The sequence below is a fragment of the Tripterygium wilfordii genome, chromosome 15, assembly GCF_013401445.1.
Source record: "Tripterygium wilfordii isolate XIE 37 chromosome 15, ASM1340144v1, whole genome shotgun sequence".
Taxonomy (NCBI): domain Eukaryota; kingdom Viridiplantae; phylum Streptophyta; class Magnoliopsida; order Celastrales; family Celastraceae; genus Tripterygium; species Tripterygium wilfordii.
In genome coordinates, this window is record NC_052246.1 from 2,791,828 (window position 1) to 2,811,379 (window position 19,552).

General features: G+C 37.9%; 4 protein-coding genes across 4 annotated transcripts; 3 read left to right on the forward strand and 1 right to left on the reverse strand.

Moving 5' to 3' along the window:
* The first annotated feature begins 1,607 nt into the window (after window positions 1-1,607).
* On the forward strand, window positions 1,608-4,082 carry LOC120017297. Its single transcript, XM_038870478.1, has 3 exons — window positions 1,608-1,616; window positions 1,834-2,172; window positions 3,486-4,082. Exons 1-3 carry the CDS (start codon window positions 1,608-1,610, stop codon window positions 3,738-3,740), a joined length of 603 nt encoding a protein of 200 aa, XP_038726406.1. The 3' UTR covers window positions 3,741-4,082.
* Window positions 4,083-4,626: 544 nt separating this feature from the next.
* On the reverse strand, window positions 4,627-6,467 carry LOC120016162 (60S ribosomal protein L9). The gene is made up of 3 exons (XM_038868797.1): window positions 6,030-6,467; window positions 5,319-5,441; window positions 4,627-5,002 (listed from the first exon to the last, which is right to left on the reverse strand). Exons 1-3 carry the CDS (start codon window positions 6,399-6,401, stop codon window positions 4,916-4,918), a joined length of 582 nt encoding a protein of 193 aa, XP_038724725.1. The 5' UTR covers window positions 6,402-6,467; the 3' UTR covers window positions 4,627-4,915.
* An 867-nt stretch (window positions 6,468-7,334) lies between these two features.
* Window positions 7,335-10,106, forward strand: LOC120016610 (E3 ubiquitin-protein ligase MARCHF2-like). The gene is made up of 7 exons (XM_038869456.1): window positions 7,335-7,679; window positions 7,779-8,113; window positions 8,703-8,837; window positions 8,929-8,971; window positions 9,386-9,442; window positions 9,564-9,678; window positions 9,782-10,106. The coding sequence occupies exons 1-7, from the start codon at window positions 7,674-7,676 to the stop codon at window positions 9,901-9,903; spliced, it is 813 nt and encodes a 270-aa protein (XP_038725384.1). The 5' UTR covers window positions 7,335-7,673; the 3' UTR covers window positions 9,904-10,106.
* An 822-nt stretch (window positions 10,107-10,928) lies between these two features.
* On the forward strand, window positions 10,929-14,423 carry LOC120016609 (protein NTM1-like 9). Its single transcript, XM_038869455.1, has 7 exons — window positions 10,929-11,358; window positions 11,607-11,893; window positions 12,041-12,352; window positions 12,455-12,859; window positions 13,101-13,493; window positions 13,564-13,827; window positions 13,912-14,423. Exons 1-7 carry the CDS (start codon window positions 11,193-11,195, stop codon window positions 14,197-14,199), a joined length of 2,115 nt encoding a protein of 704 aa, XP_038725383.1. The 5' UTR covers window positions 10,929-11,192; the 3' UTR covers window positions 14,200-14,423.
* The last annotated feature ends 5,129 nt before the right edge of the window (window positions 14,424-19,552 follow it).

Sequence of the window (19,552 nt, forward strand, 5' to 3'; positions counted from 1 at the left end):
TGAAAGTTAGAAGGAAATATGTGAAATTCAGCTTAAGGAAACACAGCGGCATAATGCTCTGCAGGACGAAACATCATCCTCAAATTCAAGAAAACAGTCAATCTCAACCAGAGATAAATAAGGAATAACTAGGGTAAGGAAAACTTACGGGTGGGGCAAAGGAAGCATCAATTATAGATCTCGCCCCATTTTCAGCTGACTGCAAAAGCCCCAGAAGCTTTACCATTACAACAGCAGTACAAAAGCTGCACGAGAGAGAAGGGAAGGAATTTCTCGCATTATATGGGTTTTCAATACCCCTGGATATGCAGCACTTAACATTGAAAGAATCAAACAAACAAGATTGTTAGGTAAAGTGAAGAGTGGAAGAATAAATTCTGACAAAAATCTTGAAGGGCTTAAGCATGTAAGATATTATTATGGAAGCAAGACTTTCACCAATGTTATACCTTTGCCTAACATATATTTATACAATCAAGAAAAGGTAAGAATAGCCAAGTACATTCAAATACTGCATAAGAACATTGTATTCAATACACAATCTTCAATCCGAAGTTCTGGACACTATAATCATAAACCAAGCATGAGAAAGCAGCAAGTTCAGAAGACATACGTGAGACATGACAGAGACCTGACATGAGTTATCCATCAAGCGAAGCTGCTGGTGAAGCTTGTACGTAAACAGCAATATTCATAATTGCATACTGTGAAGACAAAATGGCATTTGGTTGTCAAGAACAAATATACAAGTAATAGATTTAGCTGCTAGCAATGGCTTACATTTAGAATACTCATGGACATGAGCACACGGATATTGTCTTGGTCCAAGGAAGCCCTTTCCAGAAACTGTCTCCTTATCAATCTGCATACCAAATACTAAAGTAAAAGAAGTAAATGCAATTGCAGCCTAAGACAAATAGCATCAAAAAACATCGTAGCACAGGAAAGTGAAATATGAAGATAACAATTAAATTTAGGGCAAACAAGTAAGTGAAAGCATTGCCGGCTACTTTCATACCAAATGCAATACATAGTTTTGTATTCTGATTCTGAAGGTAAAGATTATTCAACACTATGTCATCTAGGACAACTTGTCTCACTTCAATAAGGATCGTGTAGTCCGTAAAACAATACGAGAAGGCAACATGGGCAACAGATCAAATATTTCAATAATGCACCCTAATGCTCTATGAATAATGCAAATTCTGTTATTGAAAAAGTAGTGCTCTGCTAACATTATAAATATGTCAGAGGAAAAATTAAAAAAATTCTATCTACTAAATTGGTACGTTACTTCCTTCCTTGGCAATTTTGAAGTTCGTTTAAAAGATATCCTTTGACAAGTAAATCACAGGAGACAACAAAGTTAATCTCTTTTACTGCAAAGCACTATGTAATCAACACTCCAATGTCGAATGGATCAACTGTAATGATATAGTATAGATATGTAGATGACAAATAACTAAAATAAAGAACTTCAATTGCCGTTCAAGTCCAATAAAATTGGAAAGCGCAGGAAAAAAAATAACAATCCAGAGATGAAAGTGAAAAGGTATAGAAAAAGGAGCAGAGAAGGATAAGCACCGGTACTCAAAATAAAATCGCTGATGGCGGTGGTGAGTAGGTGGTGCGATTTTGTAGGGTTTACGAGTACATTAAAGAATACGAACTCGGTTTCGTCACCGTCGATTATTTGTTCTTGCTCGTTTTGAAGCAGAAAGCAAGGTGAGTACGTTCAATTTTTTTTTTTCCCCGAAAATTGTTGGAAATTAAAGGAAATTAAAAAAAAGAGAGAGTTGGACGACAAGTGGCATTTTGGTCACGTGAGTGCAGGTGATTCTTCTTTTAGATGGGTCGGGCCTTCGGGGGTTCAAGGCTCCAGCTTTTGCAAAAACCCTTGAAAGGTCTGAGAGACTGAGACGCCGTAGAAGCATAGAGAAGACACCCACGATGTGGTTCGGTAGTCTTCGCGGCGGCGGCGGTGGTTATGGAGCTACCGGTATAGTGAAGAATGTGTTGGTAAGATATTTCTCTCGGGAACGAGCCGTGAATGTGAGGAAGATAAATCCGAAGGTGCCTATGCAAGAAGCTAACTCCATTGCCCAATCCCTCTACGATGTCATCAAGCAGCATGGCCCTCTCACCGTCCCCAACACCTGGATTCAAGCCAAGGTTCTCTCATTCTCTCTCTCTCTCTCTAAACAGATAGAAACCCAAATCATTTATAGTCGTCTCCGTTGAAATGCTAAAATTTGCCCATGTTTCCTTGTTTCTTTTTGATTTATTTGGGGGACTATATAGACAAATATTTCAATTAGAACTGGATATAATGTATTGAAATGATTATTGCTGGATGAGCCTTACTATTTGCTCTTGTTAGTGGTAGAAATTTTTTGATTTAATCTTCCAGGGTTGTGGTGATTTGTGGAATTGGGGTAGTTGATTTATGCTAAGTTTAAGAACTTATCTACAATGACAGCTTTGTTATTTTACGGAATCTGTACTGAATGTATTTGTTGGATTTTCAATTTTAAATTTTTTGATAGCAAACATCTATGGTTCTTGCTATCCGTTTTAGTTTTGATTCTTGATTCCAATACTTCTTTCTGATACTAAGTTGGACAAAAATTGCTTCTAGCACTTCTGGTAGGGACTAGGAAAGACAGCCAACTTGTATCCCCTGGGGCTGGCATATTAATACCTTGCTATGCATATATTTTCTTATTGTTGTGGCTATAGCGCCCAAATTTGCTATGAATTTTTGGCGCAGGGTTGTCGTAATGTGTAAACTATGTCAAATGCATCTACCATCAATGATGTGTTAGTACAGATTCCAATTTGTAGTGACTGAATTCCATATTATTTCACATGAGAAAGCTGTGCAAACATGATCAGTGTGTTCAATTGAACTATGAGCTAGAGTGTAGAGGCGTTTTACTTTGTTTGCAGCATGTTGACCAGGACTCCTAAGATCTGTGGTATTTATAGTTTTATGGTTACCTAGCTATATAAATTGGCAGTCCTCCTAAGATCTGGCTGTAACATTTTGCTGTTCACACAATTTGTGTCATTGAAATTCTGATAAATGTGATTGGGTTTTCATCATTTTGGTGACAGAATGCAAGCCATTTAGACAATCAATTCTATGAATTAGGACATCCCAGTCTCTGTTTTAATGGGCAGGCCTTCTATACCTTCTACATTACATTTTGTATTAATGGCTTGAAATAATATGGTCAGATTCTTCATGTGGATGCAGGTGCACCTCACGCATGTAGAACATAGGATGCCCATTTATAAGCAATTTGTATCTTGTCGCACTTATAATCATGGGCTGTCCACGTGTTTTTGAGTGTACTCCTCTATGATTTAATTATCCCTCATGGAGAGGATTCAGGAGAGAGATGAATATGAAGATTATAAAAGAAGACTCTATTCATACATATGTTTTCATGTTGTTTATTATATTTTCCATAACATAACAGGATTCTGGCATTAATGGATTGCAAAGCAAAACACATATGAAGATAATGCTTAAATGGATGAGGGGGAGGAAGATGCTGAAGTTGTTTTGCAACCAGGTTGGTAACAGCAAGAAGTTTTTGCACTGTACTCTACCTGAAGACCCTCAAACTGAGCAATCAAACAGTCAACCAGAAATTAAACTGCAGACTAGGAAGTCATCTAGTAAGAAGAAAAAAAGGCTGAGTAAGAAGACTGCTGGTAAGGGGAAAAAGTGAACTGGATAAGACACATGCAGTCTCCACTAGACCTCAAGTTCAGAGAATGTTTCATGCGAAGAAGCTTGCTCCATTTTGTTGCTATGTGGGATTCACTCTGATTTATGACATGTCTGAAGGCTGAAAACTATTGTTAGGCCCTTGGTTAGATAGGCCTTCCTATTTTGTTTAGAAGATTGTAGCATGTTTTCTTGTGTTAGTGGCTTTCCATAAATCTATTACAAGAGACAGGATCCGTTGCAAAAGCATTAATAATCTTTGCCTTGGCTTTGGTTTTCTTGGATCGCCCGTGTACTCAATTTAGAACATGAAATGAATTCCAAGCATCTGCTGTGAACTCTCCAAGTCTCCTGCGGAAATGTACTCATTTTTCGTTTAGGGTGTTTTTTTTTCTTTGTACAAGGTGTTTGGTTGGCAGATTCGCTAAATCAAACGCACCCTTAGCCACTAATTCCATCATTAGTTTAAACCATATCTTGGATTGTTTTCTCATAGGCTCATTTCTTTAACATCCTGCTGACTACAACACAATGAGTCATATGCTCCAAGTCACTGGCCCCATCCGTTTGGTATAGCTTCTATGCTAGCTTATCTAGCTCATGTTAAGCTCAATGCTAAAGTCGTACGCCTATCGCTTATGTTAAGCTCAGCGCTAGCGTCTTTGAGCTAGGACAAGCGAGGAGGCTTTGTTTACCAAAACATCTATAAAAATATATTACATTATCTCACTCGATGTTAACAAGCTCTTGCATCCAACTCCAACAAAGCAAGAATCCTATATCAACCGGATTTAGTCCAGAAATCCACATCTACCAACTGTACCAAAGTACACAAATAGTCTCTAGATAGTGGGCTAACAACTATAGCAAAGCTTTCAAAGAAAACATGTTCGAAAACTGAGAACATTCATTTTTCTATGAACTTACTAAACCATACTAAATGTTACAAGTGAACAATACCAAAAACAACAAGTAGCTTAAAACGAGGAACCAATGAGAGGGGACAAAATTACTGCCAACAAAATGGTACAGGTAAATATCGAATATTTCCTACTACAAAAATCCCAGACAAGCAAGAAAACATTCTCATACTTCCGCTATAAAATCAAAATGGGAAAAAATAAAAAGGAAAATTGAACTTCCACAAAGATATAATCTCCCCTTGATTATAACTAATCATTCCTCTTCAGCTATCTTGCCCCTCTCACTGACGTAGATACCATCAAGGAATTTTCTGATATCTTTGTTCTTCACATGGCATTTCTGACAAAAAAATTAAGCACAACAATCAGGACACAAAACCATGATGATAACAAGTTAACAACACATACGCAATGTAAAGGGTACTTGTAAAGTTCAGTCATGCCAAAAACATATCTAAATGTGTCATTGACACAAACAAACGTTTTCTTTAGGAAGCGAAAACCAAAAATAATAGCAACACATGCAAGCCACTAGCGTCAGTCAAACCCTGGTTGGGCCAGGGGTCGAATGCAAGACCTCTGAGTTTTACAGCTGGTCCTTGAAATCCCTCCCATTACCACTGGCACAAACTCATAAACAAACGAAAGAAAATTACCTGGTTTATCAGGGCAGCTGATCGTGAGACAAGCTCAATATCATTCCCATCCAATATAAGCTCATCCTTGATCTTCTCAGACCTAACAACTGACACACCCTCAAGCATATCCACCTTACGTACCTGATTATCCAAGCATAATAAAACAATCCAAATCAGTCAACAAGCAGCATCTAGACCATCCGCATTTATCTATAGAGCTTACAGTGCAATATAAAATGACATTTAACTCACAAAAACTAAATCAAACATAAATTCAAATTAATTAAACAAAATTAAATTCACCTCTCTATACTGCGACATGCTTCATGAGTTTATCCACAACTGTAACATGGTAAAATTATATCTTTCGATTTATATTATATTGAGAATTTCTCAGTCAACCTTGTTTCCAAAAAATATTATCATACAGGACCATAACTTCAGAATGATCATCATATGTTTTATGACAACCTTAACTTATTAACCATAGCCATTTGACCTTCAAACATTCACAAATCCATTCCAAAGTTAAACCTAAACGGTTCAAGCAGTTAAACACTAAGACGATTAGAGGGCATAGATAAGTGAGAAGTCCTCCCCTACCCATAGTATCATGAACACAAATAACAAAAATTTCCATTTAGCATGTTGAAAATCATCTCTAAAACTAAAACTCACGCAGAACCGAAATGAGTATTCAATGGTATTGCATTATTATATTTTTATTACCTTCTTCTCTCCAAGGAAATTGCGGATCTCGATGGATTTGTTAGAGTTGGCGATGGAGGCGTTGATGGGAAAATGAGCGTAGACAAAACGCATCTTGTAGCGGTATCCCTTGGTGACGCCAGTAATGAGGTTCTCAACGTGGCTGAGGGCGGTGCGGATTGCAGCACTGGTCTTGCGAGAACCAAACCAGGCGTCAATTTTGAGTTTCCTCTTTCCTTCCTCGTCGGTGATGAGCTGGAAATCCAGGTTGAGGTGCTTAAAGTTGCGAACCAGCTTGCCCCTCGGTCCCTCCACCTCTATCACCTTCGCGTTCACCTTGATCTTCACCCCTTCCGGGATGTCCATCGTCTCCGACGAAAGTATCGTCTTCATGGCGGCGGCTGCTTACTCTCACAAAACACAGAATTCTTACTACTCCCGCCGCTTGATTTAACCCGCTAGGAGCGCTTCGCTTCTCTATTTAATCAATGTCTCTAAGCAAACCCTACAGGCCTGAAAACTGAAAAGGTCGTTGGGTGGGTTCAAAACGGCCCACAAGGAGGCCCGTAAAATATTAAGCCCACCCCAAACTCTCCCAATTTTGTTAGTCATATTTCAGAATTAGCAATTCCCTAAATTCTACAATTTCCTAAATTCTATTTCGACACTTCACAATTTTCTAAATTCTACCCTTCATAAATAAAGAAAAAAAATCAGAGAAATTTTAAAAATTAAAAAATAAAAATGTCATATAATATGACACACATCTCAAATCATTAAATTCAAATTAACTCTATAAATTTTTAAACGAATTGCGGAACCTCATATTCATCCAACAACAAAACCTTGAATGCATACATCACACATCTTTTCTTCCAACACGAACCAGCCTTTAAGAAATCAAGACCGTCCCTTTTCCTTCTCAGGTTGTTTGAGTATTACCAGTCATCTTCATCGTCCTCAAGTTTGTTCATACTGAAGTGGTTGACCCTGAACAGAATCCACCCCGCTGACCAAAGGAAAGGGCAGTACTCTGTTCAAAAGCAGAACCCATCTGTGATCTGTCGAAGCTTCGCCCTTTCTTAACTTTTAGCCATTGTTTTGATTTTGTAAACTTTGTGCACGGTAACATTATCCTTGCATTTCCCCTATAACTATTGAAGGAAGAAATGGGTGCCGACAAAGTCATTGAGACTAAGAAAAACAAAAAAAAAATCGTTTTTATTTAGTCAACCAAAATAAACTCACTATTTATTAATTAATACAGGGCCTTATTTTTGAGAATGAAACGTCACCAAAGACTTGTGGTTTGTTCATTTGTGGTTGGCTCTTCGGTTGGATTATATCTAGAAAATAATTTAATTACTATTAAAATAAATCCAAATTCTTCTATTCTTCACGTTCACGAGCCGTCGAGCTCTGCTTCATAGTCATAGATTTCAGAAAAAAACAGTTTCTTGTTTCGAATTTGTTTCCTTTAGAGCGATTTCAGTTACCTTTCTTTGCAAATATTTGCTTTCTTTTACAAAATCTTTTGGGTTCTTTATGGTTTGTGCACCGGAAAGTGTTGCTTGCTTATTTGTTAGACTAAGAATTTGATTTCAATGGATCGAAACTCTTATAGGGTTTCTGTTGATTTTGTAGTATCAGTTTGATTCATAGCTCATGAAGGTGTGGAGTTCATAGATAAAGTTTAGTACTTTTATGCTTTTAGAGAAGAGTTGTTTTCTAGGGTTTAAAGAGATTTAAGCGGTGTAAAATTATACCCAGATGCGGAAAGATGGCTCTGATGCTGATGCTGCAGCCGTGGACTGTGGTGGTGTTCCCCTGCCGGGACCAGACCAGGACATTGACCTGGAGAAGCAGGAGCATACCAGTGTGTTGCCGGTAGAGGATGCTAATTGTGCCTCATTGGAGGATTCAATCAATGAGCACAATCCAGGGTTAATCACCATTGTGATTTCTGATGGGGAATCTCGGACCACTCAGGAATTTGTGGGGAAGCCTCTAAATACTGTGGAGTCTGATAAGGACCAATTACCCTGTGTGGCTTCTCCCAAGAAGAGTTACTTATCAAGAAATTCAAGCTCTCACGAGCAATGCAGGTATGCACGTTTCAATTCATATTCACATTGATTGCTCCCCCATATCTGCTTTAGCTTCAGTTGGTCTGCGTAATTGATGTTTGGCAAACTTCAGACTGATACTCGACTTTTGGTAATAGCTTATCATGAAGAATTTAAGATGGAAGAAGGTATCTTGCCGCGTATGCACATTCGAACTTATGCTATAAACTACTAACATATGCAGTTATCTCAACCAACAACAATAAAAATGCTCATTAAAATGTGATTGTATCTATCTTAACTTGTTTAACTCCAAGCGTACCCAGTTTACCTTGAATGTGGAGCACCTAATATAATGATGGAGTGTTACTTTGGAGGTTTTTTATGGTTTGATGAAATTACAAGATGCCATTCTTTCAATCACCCTATAAGTGCTCGGTTATCAAATAATTGAGCTGTGGTATCAGCTCCACTATCTAAGAAGAAGAAAACCAATGAGCAGGGTCTTCTTTCAGATATTCTCGTACAACTCAAGTTCGTTTTTCAAAAGACAAATGAAGTCCCAGTCTTTTGTTGTTTTCTTAGAAGAGAATCAGAATCTTATACGATGAATGAAATATTTTTCCAGAGTTTGTCAGCAGGAGAAGGAAGAAGCTTTAATTGATCTTGGATGCAAATGTCGAGGTGGTCTTGCAAAAGCCCACCGATCATGCATAGATACCTGGTTCCGCACAAGAGGATCAAACAAATGTGAGATATGCCAGTAAGTTGTTCAGAAAACTCATTGATGAATGATGATTTAAAGTTGACTCAGTTCTCAAAAAATCCAAATTTAAGTTGCCCCTTCTTTGCAGAAATGTGACGGTGAACGTGCCACCTCCAGAGCCCCAGCAAGTTGTATGTAATCTGACTCTGAATTCTGCAATTTCATATGAACATTCAAGGGCATCACTTTAATTTTTGGTCAAAATGTGCTGTTTGCATTTGATATGATCTTATAGGTGCTGATAATATATGTGTGAGGTTTACAGAGCTCACATCTCATATCAGTGCACATCCTATGGCAGAGCATGTACTGGTGATCTTGTTGGACTCAGATTTTTTACAATATTTCCCATTATGCTTGAAACTAGATTCTTTTCTTCTGATAACAAGAAGTATCACTATTTTCAGCAGTGCATTTGTTCAAAGTAGAAACTGTAAATGGTGCTGAATGCTGAGAATCTTTTTAATTAACTTAACCTAATTGTATGTTTGTGGTATATGGATGCATACCTGAATTTTTCACATCATGTGTGTTTTGTGGAGCAGTCAAATTACTGGGTGTGGGGGATTGATACAAACTTCAGATCACCAGATCGTGAACGAGTAAGGGCCCATGCCTTGTTTCCTAGTTTCCACATATTGTAAATACGTTTCTTTTGCTGTGATTCCTCTGTCCGAAAATAATCCATTGCTGTGATTTCTCATCCAAGCATTTCTGTAACAGGGTTGCTGTAGTCCTCTTTGGGTTGCTCTCTCAATACTTGTTGGTGGTCTCCTTTTGGACGTTTTCATATCCGTTACTCTTGGAGTGTCTGCACTGCCTGTGAATATTATAGTTGGTACGAACACTCTCTCAATTTCATATTCCCTGTCAATTCACCGATTGCCATTTATCCCATAATGAGTATTGAATGACATCCACACTTCTTAAACCTCATGCAGGGGTCATTGTGGTACTTGGACTTGTAACTGCACTTCGATTGACCATGGAATTCTGCCATGAATGGAGAATGAGGAGAATAGTAGAAACAGATGTGAATCTTGGGTATCATCCTGGTTTGTAAGTATAAGAAGAAGAGCAGTGTCACCAAAGGGTCATTGGTAACCTCTTCTGTATACTGCCTGAAAATGTTGATATTATTTGTCCTTTTACTGCAGCATTTCGTGGTCACAATCCATTGTGATGTACCATTTTAGGGTTGGAAACATTTTTTTTGACATATATATATCTCAATATAAAAGGGAATTGCTATGTGGCGCTCTCTTATTTCTCTTTGTTGTTTACGATAGCTTTGTTCCAGCAGTCTTATGGATTCCAATGTTTTTTTATCCCAACCATTTCAAATGTTGCGATAGATGCATATGTGATTTCATAATGTGAGATAAGTGGGGCCACGATTTCACCCATCTCAACATTTGTGATAGTCAGACAAAAAACATGGTTTCTTAGCATTTTTGGCTTCTGCTCTGACTATACCATAAATGGAAACATTGTGGGTTAGAACATGTTGGGACAAGATCATTGTTTTCCTTGAGATGGAAACAAAAAACCAGCCAGAACGTGACAAGAGGGGGGCCTTTTTTAAACTCGAGAGAGGCCATGGCATTTTTATCATTTTGCTGCCGGATTTTCTGTGGTTCTTTGTGGGCACATCGACAGGCCTAACAGCAAGAAAGAAGGCCATAGCCATTCAAAATTTGTGACCGCGTCTTTATGGTTATGGAGCTAAAAAGCTTCTTCGAGCTTTAGGAAATAATTCATATTTTACTTGCTTCGACTGTTTTGTTGAGCGATCTATGGCGTCTCTTCTTGCGAGAGACGAGCTTTCCTTTTAATCTACTGTCAAAACGGATTTTTACTGCTAAAAATCCATAAAAAGGAGATTTTGCTACTGAATGCACGTGAGTCAAAAAGCGACGGTCGTAAAAGCACAAAAAAAAAAAGAAAAAGCAGCACTGTATTTGGCTTGGTGAAGAAGGAACCGCAACTAAGGAAGACGACACTTTGGGCGGCTAGTGCTCGTACCAATAAAAATCTCAGGGGGTAAATGGTAAATGTGAAGTCATACACACCACTTCCAATTACAGTCCTCCGCGTCAGAGAAGTGTGATTGGATTTTGATCACCCAAAAAAGAGCCAGAGTCGTAGAGACGAGTAGTTGGAGGTCAAGCCACACGTGCGAGTTCAAAGCCTCTGAAAGTTAGGGGTGACCGGATGTGAAGCTTCGCTACCAGACGAGACAGAGTCGGACAAACAGTCAGCTAACCCATACCCAGTTACCCACTGAGGTTTTCTTTGTCTTGGGTCGTTTAAATTAGGGTTTGTTACAGAAGTAGAAGAAGAAGAAATAAGATGGCAGTGTTGTCCACGGATAGACTTCCTCTAGGGTTCCGATTCAGGCCGACTGACGAGGAGCTCATAAACCACTATCTGAGGCTCAAGATCAACGGTCGTGATTCCGAGGTCGAGGTCATACCTGAAGTTGATGTCTGCAAATGGGAGCCCTGGGACTTACCTGGTTCGTACTTTCTCCTTCAAGCTTCAATTTTTATTTTATCTTTTTGCTGATTCTGGTTTCTGGATCTTCGATTCGTTAATTGACAAGTAATTCCCTTTATGCCTTTCGAATTATTTCTCTATGCACATCTAGAAAAGATTTTAAGATTCCTTGTTTAATTTTTCCAGTTCAATAATTTATCTTGTTAAAGTGATAGGCCGAGTAGTATATTTGGGTGCGAAAATGATTTGTTGAATTTTGGGGGTTAGGGCTTTCGGTGATAAAGACGGAGGATCCGGAGTGGTTCTTCTTCTGCCCACGAGACCGGAAGTATCCGAATGGGCACCGTTCAAACAGGGCTACTGATGCTGGCTACTGGAAGGCTACCGGGAAGGACCGCACTATCAAGTCTCGGAGACCTAATCAAAGCCTGATTGGGATGAAGAAGACTTTGGTTTTCTACAGAGGTCGTGCCCCCAAAGGTCAGCGTACCCATTGGATCATGCACGAGTATCGGCCCACCCTGAAGGAGCTAGATGGAACCGCTGTCGGCCAGGTCTCTTTCTCCCCATAAACCCATTCTCCATTTTGCTAACTATTTTATTTTCACTATGTGATCATTGTCTAAAGAATTTAGAGTCTCTTTCGGTTGCATCATCAATATATTATTACTTAACTTTGTTATTATTTGAAATGGGGACAGAGTGCCTTTGTTCTCTGTCGATTGTTCCGAAAGCCTGAGGAGAAAATTGAGGGTCAAAAGTATGATGAGGTGGAGCATAGTGGATCATCTCCTACTACAAGCAAATCCTCACCTGACGACACATCATCGGATCTTGTTCAAGAAGCAGAAACATCCTCAATGCAGGAAGGAAAGGAGACAAAAGGAACAGAGAAGCAGTTTGAGCAGTCGAACAACAAGGCTCCTAACGCTCTACTACCTGTTCAGAGCCGCTCCAATAGTCATATGACTTCTGACAGTGAAGATCATCTAACAGTTATGACTCCAATGAATGTGAGGAGTTTTTTTTCTCCTCTTTGTCTGTTTTAATATAAACTAGTTTGCAGTTATGAATAATTGATGTTGACGGGAGATCACAATTTCTTTTGACTTCAGGAATATACGCCGCTCCATGAAAACTCAGATATGTACAATCCCATGTATGACCAAATTGATTGCAAAGTTTTTTCCCCCATGCAGTCGCAAATTCTAGCAGAGTTGGCACCGCCCTACATGGATTTGCCCTATGCCAGTGATTTTGGCCATGATCACAATGGGTTGCAATTTCAGAATGGTACTTGTGAAGAAGATGTATCCTTCAGTGATTTATTTGATGGCATCTTTACTAACAATGATGAGTGTTCTGGTGAAGAGTCAACAAGTAGGAAGAACTCAGTTGTTAATGGTGGTACTCAGTTGCCTGGTCATGCATGTGTCTTGGAGACCATACCACCTGAATATTCATATAATAAGGGCAATGATATTTACGGCCACACCAACACAGAAATGTCCAGCTTACAGGTAAAAAAAAAAAAGAGTAGCCTTGCAGTAGCTTTTTTGTCACCCTGTGCGGATTTTGGTTCTTGCTTAGTTAATGTTCTTAATTAATGAATAAATATTCATATTATGATTACTGGTGCGTGAGATGAATTATCTTTAGTTTTAGTGCACTTTTAACTCTGAGATTTTTTTTGTGTGGATAAGTTCAAGTCTGTTGCATTGACTTACTATGTTTCTGTATTCCCCCTCTTGTTTTCACCAGCATGATCCAGGGATGGGGGCACCCAGGAGCTATAATGAGGTTTTAGATAGCAAGGAATTGCTCCAGATTCCAGCTTCTGTATCTTGGCCGTTCCTTGGCAAGGAAAGTAGAAGTGACGTGGGTAACCTAGAGAATATTTATGTCGGGCAATATTCTTCATCTACGTATTCCGCCATGGGTTCATTCTATGATAGATGCAACAATCTGGATGGATCAATTAGGCCAAACAATCCTCTGGAGTATGGCAGTAATGCTAGTGGAACTGGAATCAAAATCAGAAACCGCCAGCCTCAGCAGCAACCTAATCCAAACAATTTTGGGACTCAGGGAACTGCTCCTAGGAGAATTCGTCTACAGATGGAAAATTCACTTGGGTCAATTGGCAATTGCGAGGTGAACGATTCAATCTACTTTGCGTTGTTAACTGGATATCCCACTAAGTTATCTATATTATGTCCTGCAGGCCAGTGAAACTGCCAAACAGACTGCCATGCCTGAGAAGTCCGTGGATGGGAAAACTACTGATGTTGGTGATACAAGAATCAAAATTAGGACTCGCGGGCTTCGACACCGGCAAATTTCAGAAAACTCTATTACTCATAGGGACCCTTCAAGAAGGGTACAGTCAAAGACAAATTATTCTTCACCTGAGACAGTTGACAATGGCAAGATTGGAAATGCAAGCTGTGGAGAAGACGAAGATGGTGTGCGGTCAGTGCTCACAGAGGTAAGGTTTTAGTGGTCAAAATATTGAAACTAAATTGATTCAGTCGCCACTCACTGAGATTTTCGCGAAAATTTCGTTCTGCAGGCCACTGCAGAGCCTGGCTCGACCCTCCAGTCAGAAAATGAGACCCAGCTGCGCAAAATCAAAAGCAGCTACAAGGAAACCGCTGACGAATTGTCTGGAAAACTGAGGTCAAGGGCGAGCCAGTATGATGATTATTGTGGGAGGCAGCAAATAGAGTCTCCTTCATATATGAAGGCACCATCCCCCATATTCCATGGCCGAAGTTCCTCGAGAGTCTACAGTGGCAGTATTTTCTTGGTGGTAGTTATTTCTATGATTTCTTTTGGGTTATGGATGTATGGTAGATGACGGATTGCGTTATCTCATCAGATAGCAGGGTCTAGTGTAGATTGTATTTGCATATCCATGCATGCATATATATATATATATATATTGGATAGGTTAAGTGGATATCCTGTAACATGCCGAAACTCGGCCTGTTTCTCCCTCTGTGTATCCCTGTTCCCATGTTGTATTAATAATGGAAATATCATAAGGAGATTATATGTATAGCTTGTATTTGTCTTTCAAAATTGTCCCTTTCCTTGTTGGAGATCAAAGTATAATGCCGCCTGAGTTAAACTAGTTCTGCACTTGACACTTGACAGTTTACTCGGTAATGTGTTTGGGCTGTTATTGGGCGCTTGTCGTTGAATGAGTGGGCCTATGTTGATTGATGGCCGAGCCCGATTAAATACCACTGTTGTTGAAGTGTTAATGAAGCCTGGCCCATATCTCCAAACTGCGGCTTATGGGCTTCAGAGTGAATTGCTCTCTTTGGGTGGGGGTTAATACTTGGTAAGTAAGCGGGGCATGGGAATCAAACTTGGATACAATCAAATCGAGTATGTCTTAAGTCTTAATCACCTCGATTAAGGGGTTGTTGGCGGGGGTTAATACTTATAGTAGGTAATATTAGGAACAAGGGTAGCTAGAGCATCATTGAGTGTAGGAGAGAGTGGTACCACTCGAAACATCACGAGGCTGATTAGGGGTTGAGTAGCCCAGTTGGGAAGTACAAGGACAGGGCATGTAGCCCATTCGCCCACAACAAGAAGGACAAAAGTGACTAGTCATAGTGATATAGAGTGGGGGGACCTTTCTAGCTTTGGCCAATTTGGCAACCCCACATATTCTGCTTGGCATTCAAAATTTGTTTTCTACTTATGTAAAAACTGCCCTATTAACAACAAAAGAAAGGAAAAGGAAAGAAACCTATATTATGTTGAGTGACCACACTGGATTCCATATGTGAATGCTCAAAAGCATTGGTCCATATCTACTACTCGGCTTCTGGTCCATACCCACTAACTCTTGCCAAATGAGCAGCCAGACCAGACCGCTATTCAGTGGATCGCAAAAAAGGTTATTTGACAATGTTCGCTACAATGGCCATATCTTTGGACTCAGTTGTTGGTTTTGGACCCATAAGCCCCAAAGTTTGGGGTTAACACAATGTTGTTGTACGCATTTTTTGATCTAAAAAACAGATGTTTTGATGTATTTTCGGTCGCTTTGCCCTATTTTATCCTTTTTCCATATATTTTTATTATTTTTCACAAGTTTGAGAATTTCCTATTTTCATGTTTATTCCCTTTCTATTAAATAGGGTTCGCTTAAGGTTTTGTTTCACTATTTAAGGTTGTAATTTCTTTTGATGGAGCAGCTTTTGCCGACTTTTAACCAAATCAGGAATTTTTTCTAACCTACTTTTTTCAATTCTTGGATGATTGATATTGTAGAAGTTGTCGTCGTTTCAAATTTCTTCTTTGTTAACCACGCTTCGAATCAGTTGGGATTTTCGATAATTCACAAAATTTAAACCTATCGAGATGTGATGAACTTAACAAAAAAAAATGAGAGTGAAAATTTATCTGGAGAGAAGACAAACAATGGGGTAGAAAGACAGAAAGAAAGGGAAAGACGGCATGTGTAAGGCAAGAGGAATGGGCAACTACTGATGAGTGTGGGAATTGGGATTTGATTGATCCTTAGCAAAAACCAGGGTAGGCTCAGCATTGAATAAGGGAGAGCCAAAGGCTATGTGACAAAAATCCAGGTGGTGGGTTTCTGATAATTTTTGCAGTCACAATAATATATATACCTACCCTACCAAGCAAGAATCACTTTCTTCTTCTTCTTCTTCTTCTCACATTTATTGAGTTACATTACATCACATGATACAATTAATATACACAGAAAATAGAACCATCAATTAGAGTACTTTACATAAAATGTTGATACAGCCTATATGTGTGTTGTGTTATGGCAGCCCATGACCTGTAACTGTCACAACTATATATATATATATATATATATAGTTGCAGTAGATTTTTGGGATCTGCTGCCCCCCTTTTGCACTGTCATTGTTAAATCTCTGCAGTCATCATTATTCATTGCAATTTAAGTGTCTAAGCTGTATTTTTTTTTTATCTATTCAACTTTATCACTTTTCTTCTTCTCCTTATCTTCTTCTACAGTTCTACTACTGCAAACTTCTTCTTCTTCTATTGTTTCTTTTATTGTTGTTGCCTATTCTTTCATCTTTTCTGCTTTTTTTCACTTCTTTCTGCATGAAAGTTTCATCATTGTAAAAATAAAAGTAAACTACACGTAACATATGTACCGTTTAATCAAATCACAGCCGTCGATCGGTCTTCTTTTAACTTGTAAGCGTGTGCCACACTAGCTATTACTCCTCTCTCTCTCTCTCTCTTGTTTGCCATGAGTTACCAAAACAAAACTAGACTACAAAATAAAGTAATGAATTACGAGAATTTGTACTAATAGAGCCAAAGAAAAATTGGACAGATAGTGAGTGATGGAGAGAGAAGGGTATCACGGGGATTTGGTGCATGCATTAGAAAAATTAAACTAGAGAGAGAGAGAGAGAAGAAATATCAAACGTGGTCCATGCAAGTATTAGAGATATTGCACGCGTCCTCTACCTGTGAATGAACACACAAACACAAAGTCACAAACATACTTTCCTTTTATCACCATCATTGATTATGCCTAATAATTAACCCTAAAACATCTATATATCTATATATATATATATATGAACCTTTCTAGGGTGGGGACTAATTAAATTTTCTAGTTAGGGTTATGGAGTTGTACGTGGTCTTGTTTGGTTCATTTTCATGTGTTTGTCTTTTTTTAATACATGATCACGTGCATGAATAATTAACATTAATACACATCAAGATGGAATCAAACTAGTAGCTATTTGTCCACATCAAGATAGAATAAAAAAAAAAGAATTAATACACTAAGATGTGGGTTTATTAGAGAACACCACATATGGGATTTCATTGAGACATTTCGTCGAACGGGTTTAAACTTCGACATGTGAATTGTCGAAAAGGCAAGACATGTTGGCTAAAAATATGGACCAGAGAGAGAAAGGGAACAGTTTTCTAATTACAATTACAATGAAGTTCATGGGGTTTTGGGAATAGATATGGGATTTCACAAAAGATATCGTTACAGTTGTCTGCTGATGACTTTAGTCGATCTGTTTGTATATTATTGATTGATAGGTCTCTTTCCGGCTGAATATATATTGCGCTGCAAGACTATAGATTCTAGATTCTATATATTGTGACAGTATGTGTGCGGCCTAATCTCTAACTCTCTCTCTATATATATCTGTATATTTGTGCGTTACATTGCCTGTGTGGAATGATGTGTTAATATGTATGTATGTATGTATATATATATATGCATGAGAATAATGAGATTGTCTAGTTAGTAGCAATTAATTAATTAGTATATATATTATTGCAATGGCTTTGTCTTTGTACGTAAAGGATGACAACCCAACAACTATTAATTGATCAATCTACCACACGAGGAAATTAGTCTCTTTTTTTCTCTACCAGTCACAAGGTCAACAAAATCTGCTTACTTTATCCAAAGGAAGGTTCATAACCACTGATCACACTAACTGTAAGATGTGATCATTATCAACAACTCTTGTCTTCTTAGTACTCGTGAACTTGTATATATATACACATACATGCCATGTATGTTTTTCAACTCTTGTGGATTAATGGTTGGTGGTGATGGATGTGAAGGTTTATACGAATTTTCCACGAGCATGCAGAAGACCTAACATGCTTTTATTGTATGAATATTTAATCTAATTGGTTTAACTTTCTCACAAAATTAATGTTCATGTATATGTTTCGGAATGGAATTAACATGGTTAACTAATTTAGATATGCAAATGGAACATTAAGAGCACCCACAATAGCTCCTCTTAATAGATTCACTAAAATACAGTAAAATGAGTCATTTTACAGTTTTACAGAATCATGATTCAACAGTACTTTACGACAGCTCCTCTAAACCATCCTATATAACTTAAAATATTCATGTCTCCAATCAATTTTAAAATCTTTTATGCTTAATTTTTATCTATTACATTATACAATAACAAATATATTTTTAACAATATCATTTTTTTAACAAAATAATATATAAAATAAAGATAAAAATAGTAAATATATATTTCACAAGATATTTTATTTTTTAAATATTAAAAATATTAGATATATATTTCACAATATCATATGCTCTTATTATTTTAATATAAAAAATTGTGAAAATGCAATGTTGTTTACACTTAATTATCAATAAATTTATTTTTTTGTTAGAAAGAAACTTATTGTTTTAAGGTTTATGTTGAATAGAAAATACAAATATAAAACAATAAATGTTGTTTATAATTAAATAAATTTAGGTCAAATAAAAGTAAAAAAATTGGATAGAATACGGTTCGGGAACTACTCCTATCATTTAATATTAAAAACTGTCTGTCAAAGAGTTTAATATTAAAAAATTACTTACAAGAGCTACCGTGCTCCTCTACCTTTAGCGGAGCGCTGTAGCATCATGGGAAAAAAGTGGGCACGCTCCTGTAATATAGAGGGACTGTTGTGGCTGCTTCTGTTGAAATTTTTGACGTTTCATCCTGTAAAATAGGATAGAGTAGGATTAGTATACAAGAGCTATTGTGGATGCTCTAATTTAATTACCACAAAATTTATACACTACTAGAGGATGTGATCACGCCTAAGTTTTGATTCAACTTACTCTGTTGTTAGGAAGAAAATTTCTGTGCTCGCGGGTCTAACTGTCCGAATTTAAACCCGTGTCTAAAGAGTAAACTTGTATGATGTCGTCCAAAAGAAACAAGAAGTATACACATCATATTAAATCTAATTAACGACCGACATTTTCATGCTCTACTAATTTTTCAATGTAATCTAATGGAGACTGACGTGAAATTAATCTCTTATGATCAGGAAATATAGAGAAGACTATTCAACTCCAACAGGATTACAATCAATTCAATTCTTATCTTCCTTCATTGTGCAGGCCCCAGCTGTATTTGGTACACAATCTTTAGCTGGTAGGGTGCCTACTGCTGGCTACTCAGCTCAGTGGCTTCTCTGTTTGATGAATGGCTTACCTATGCCTCAGGAAATTCTCAACAGAAAGTTTGGCTTATCATGTTCACTGCCTCTATTTGGACAATCTGAACAGGAAGAAACAAGCTCGTTTTCGATTCTAAACAAGTTAGTGGGATAATGTGATCTCTACCTAGTCTCCATTAGGTATGGGTTATGGCTTAAGGCTATCAACACATATTGAC

Bases quoted from the DNA above. Each gene is read 5' to 3' on its own strand.
- LOC120016610 (XM_038869456.1), top strand. The intron at 9,443-9,563 runs GTAAGGGCCCAT...TTTCTGTAACAG, and splicing joins GATCACCAGATCGTGAACGA to GGTTGCTGTAGTCCTCTTTG. The intron at 9,679-9,781 runs GTACGAACACTC...AACCTCATGCAG, and splicing joins GCCTGTGAATATTATAGTTG to GGGTCATTGTGGTACTTGGA.
- LOC120017297 (XM_038870478.1), top strand. The intron at 2,173-3,485 runs GTTCTCTCATTC...ATAACATAACAG, and splicing joins ACACCTGGATTCAAGCCAAG to GATTCTGGCATTAATGGATT.
- LOC120016162 (XM_038868797.1), bottom strand. From the start codon at position 6,401: ATGAAGACGATACTTTCGTCGGAGACGATGGACATCCCGGAAGGGGTG. The intron at 5,442-6,029 runs GTAATAAAAATA...TTGGATAATCAG, and splicing joins ATTTCCTTGGAGAGAAGAAG to GTACGTAAGGTGGATATGCT. The intron at 5,003-5,318 runs GTAATTTTCTTT...TTTTTTTGTCAG, and splicing joins CAGCTGCCCTGATAAACCAG to AAATGCCATGTGAAGAACAA.
- LOC120016609 (XM_038869455.1), top strand. From the start codon at position 11,193: ATGGCAGTGTTGTCCACGGATAGACTTCCTCTAGGGTTCCGATTCAGG. The intron at 11,894-12,040 runs GTCTCTTTCTCC...AAATGGGGACAG, and splicing joins ATGGAACCGCTGTCGGCCAG to AGTGCCTTTGTTCTCTGTCG. The intron at 12,353-12,454 runs GTGAGGAGTTTT...TTTTGACTTCAG, and splicing joins CAGTTATGACTCCAATGAAT to GAATATACGCCGCTCCATGA.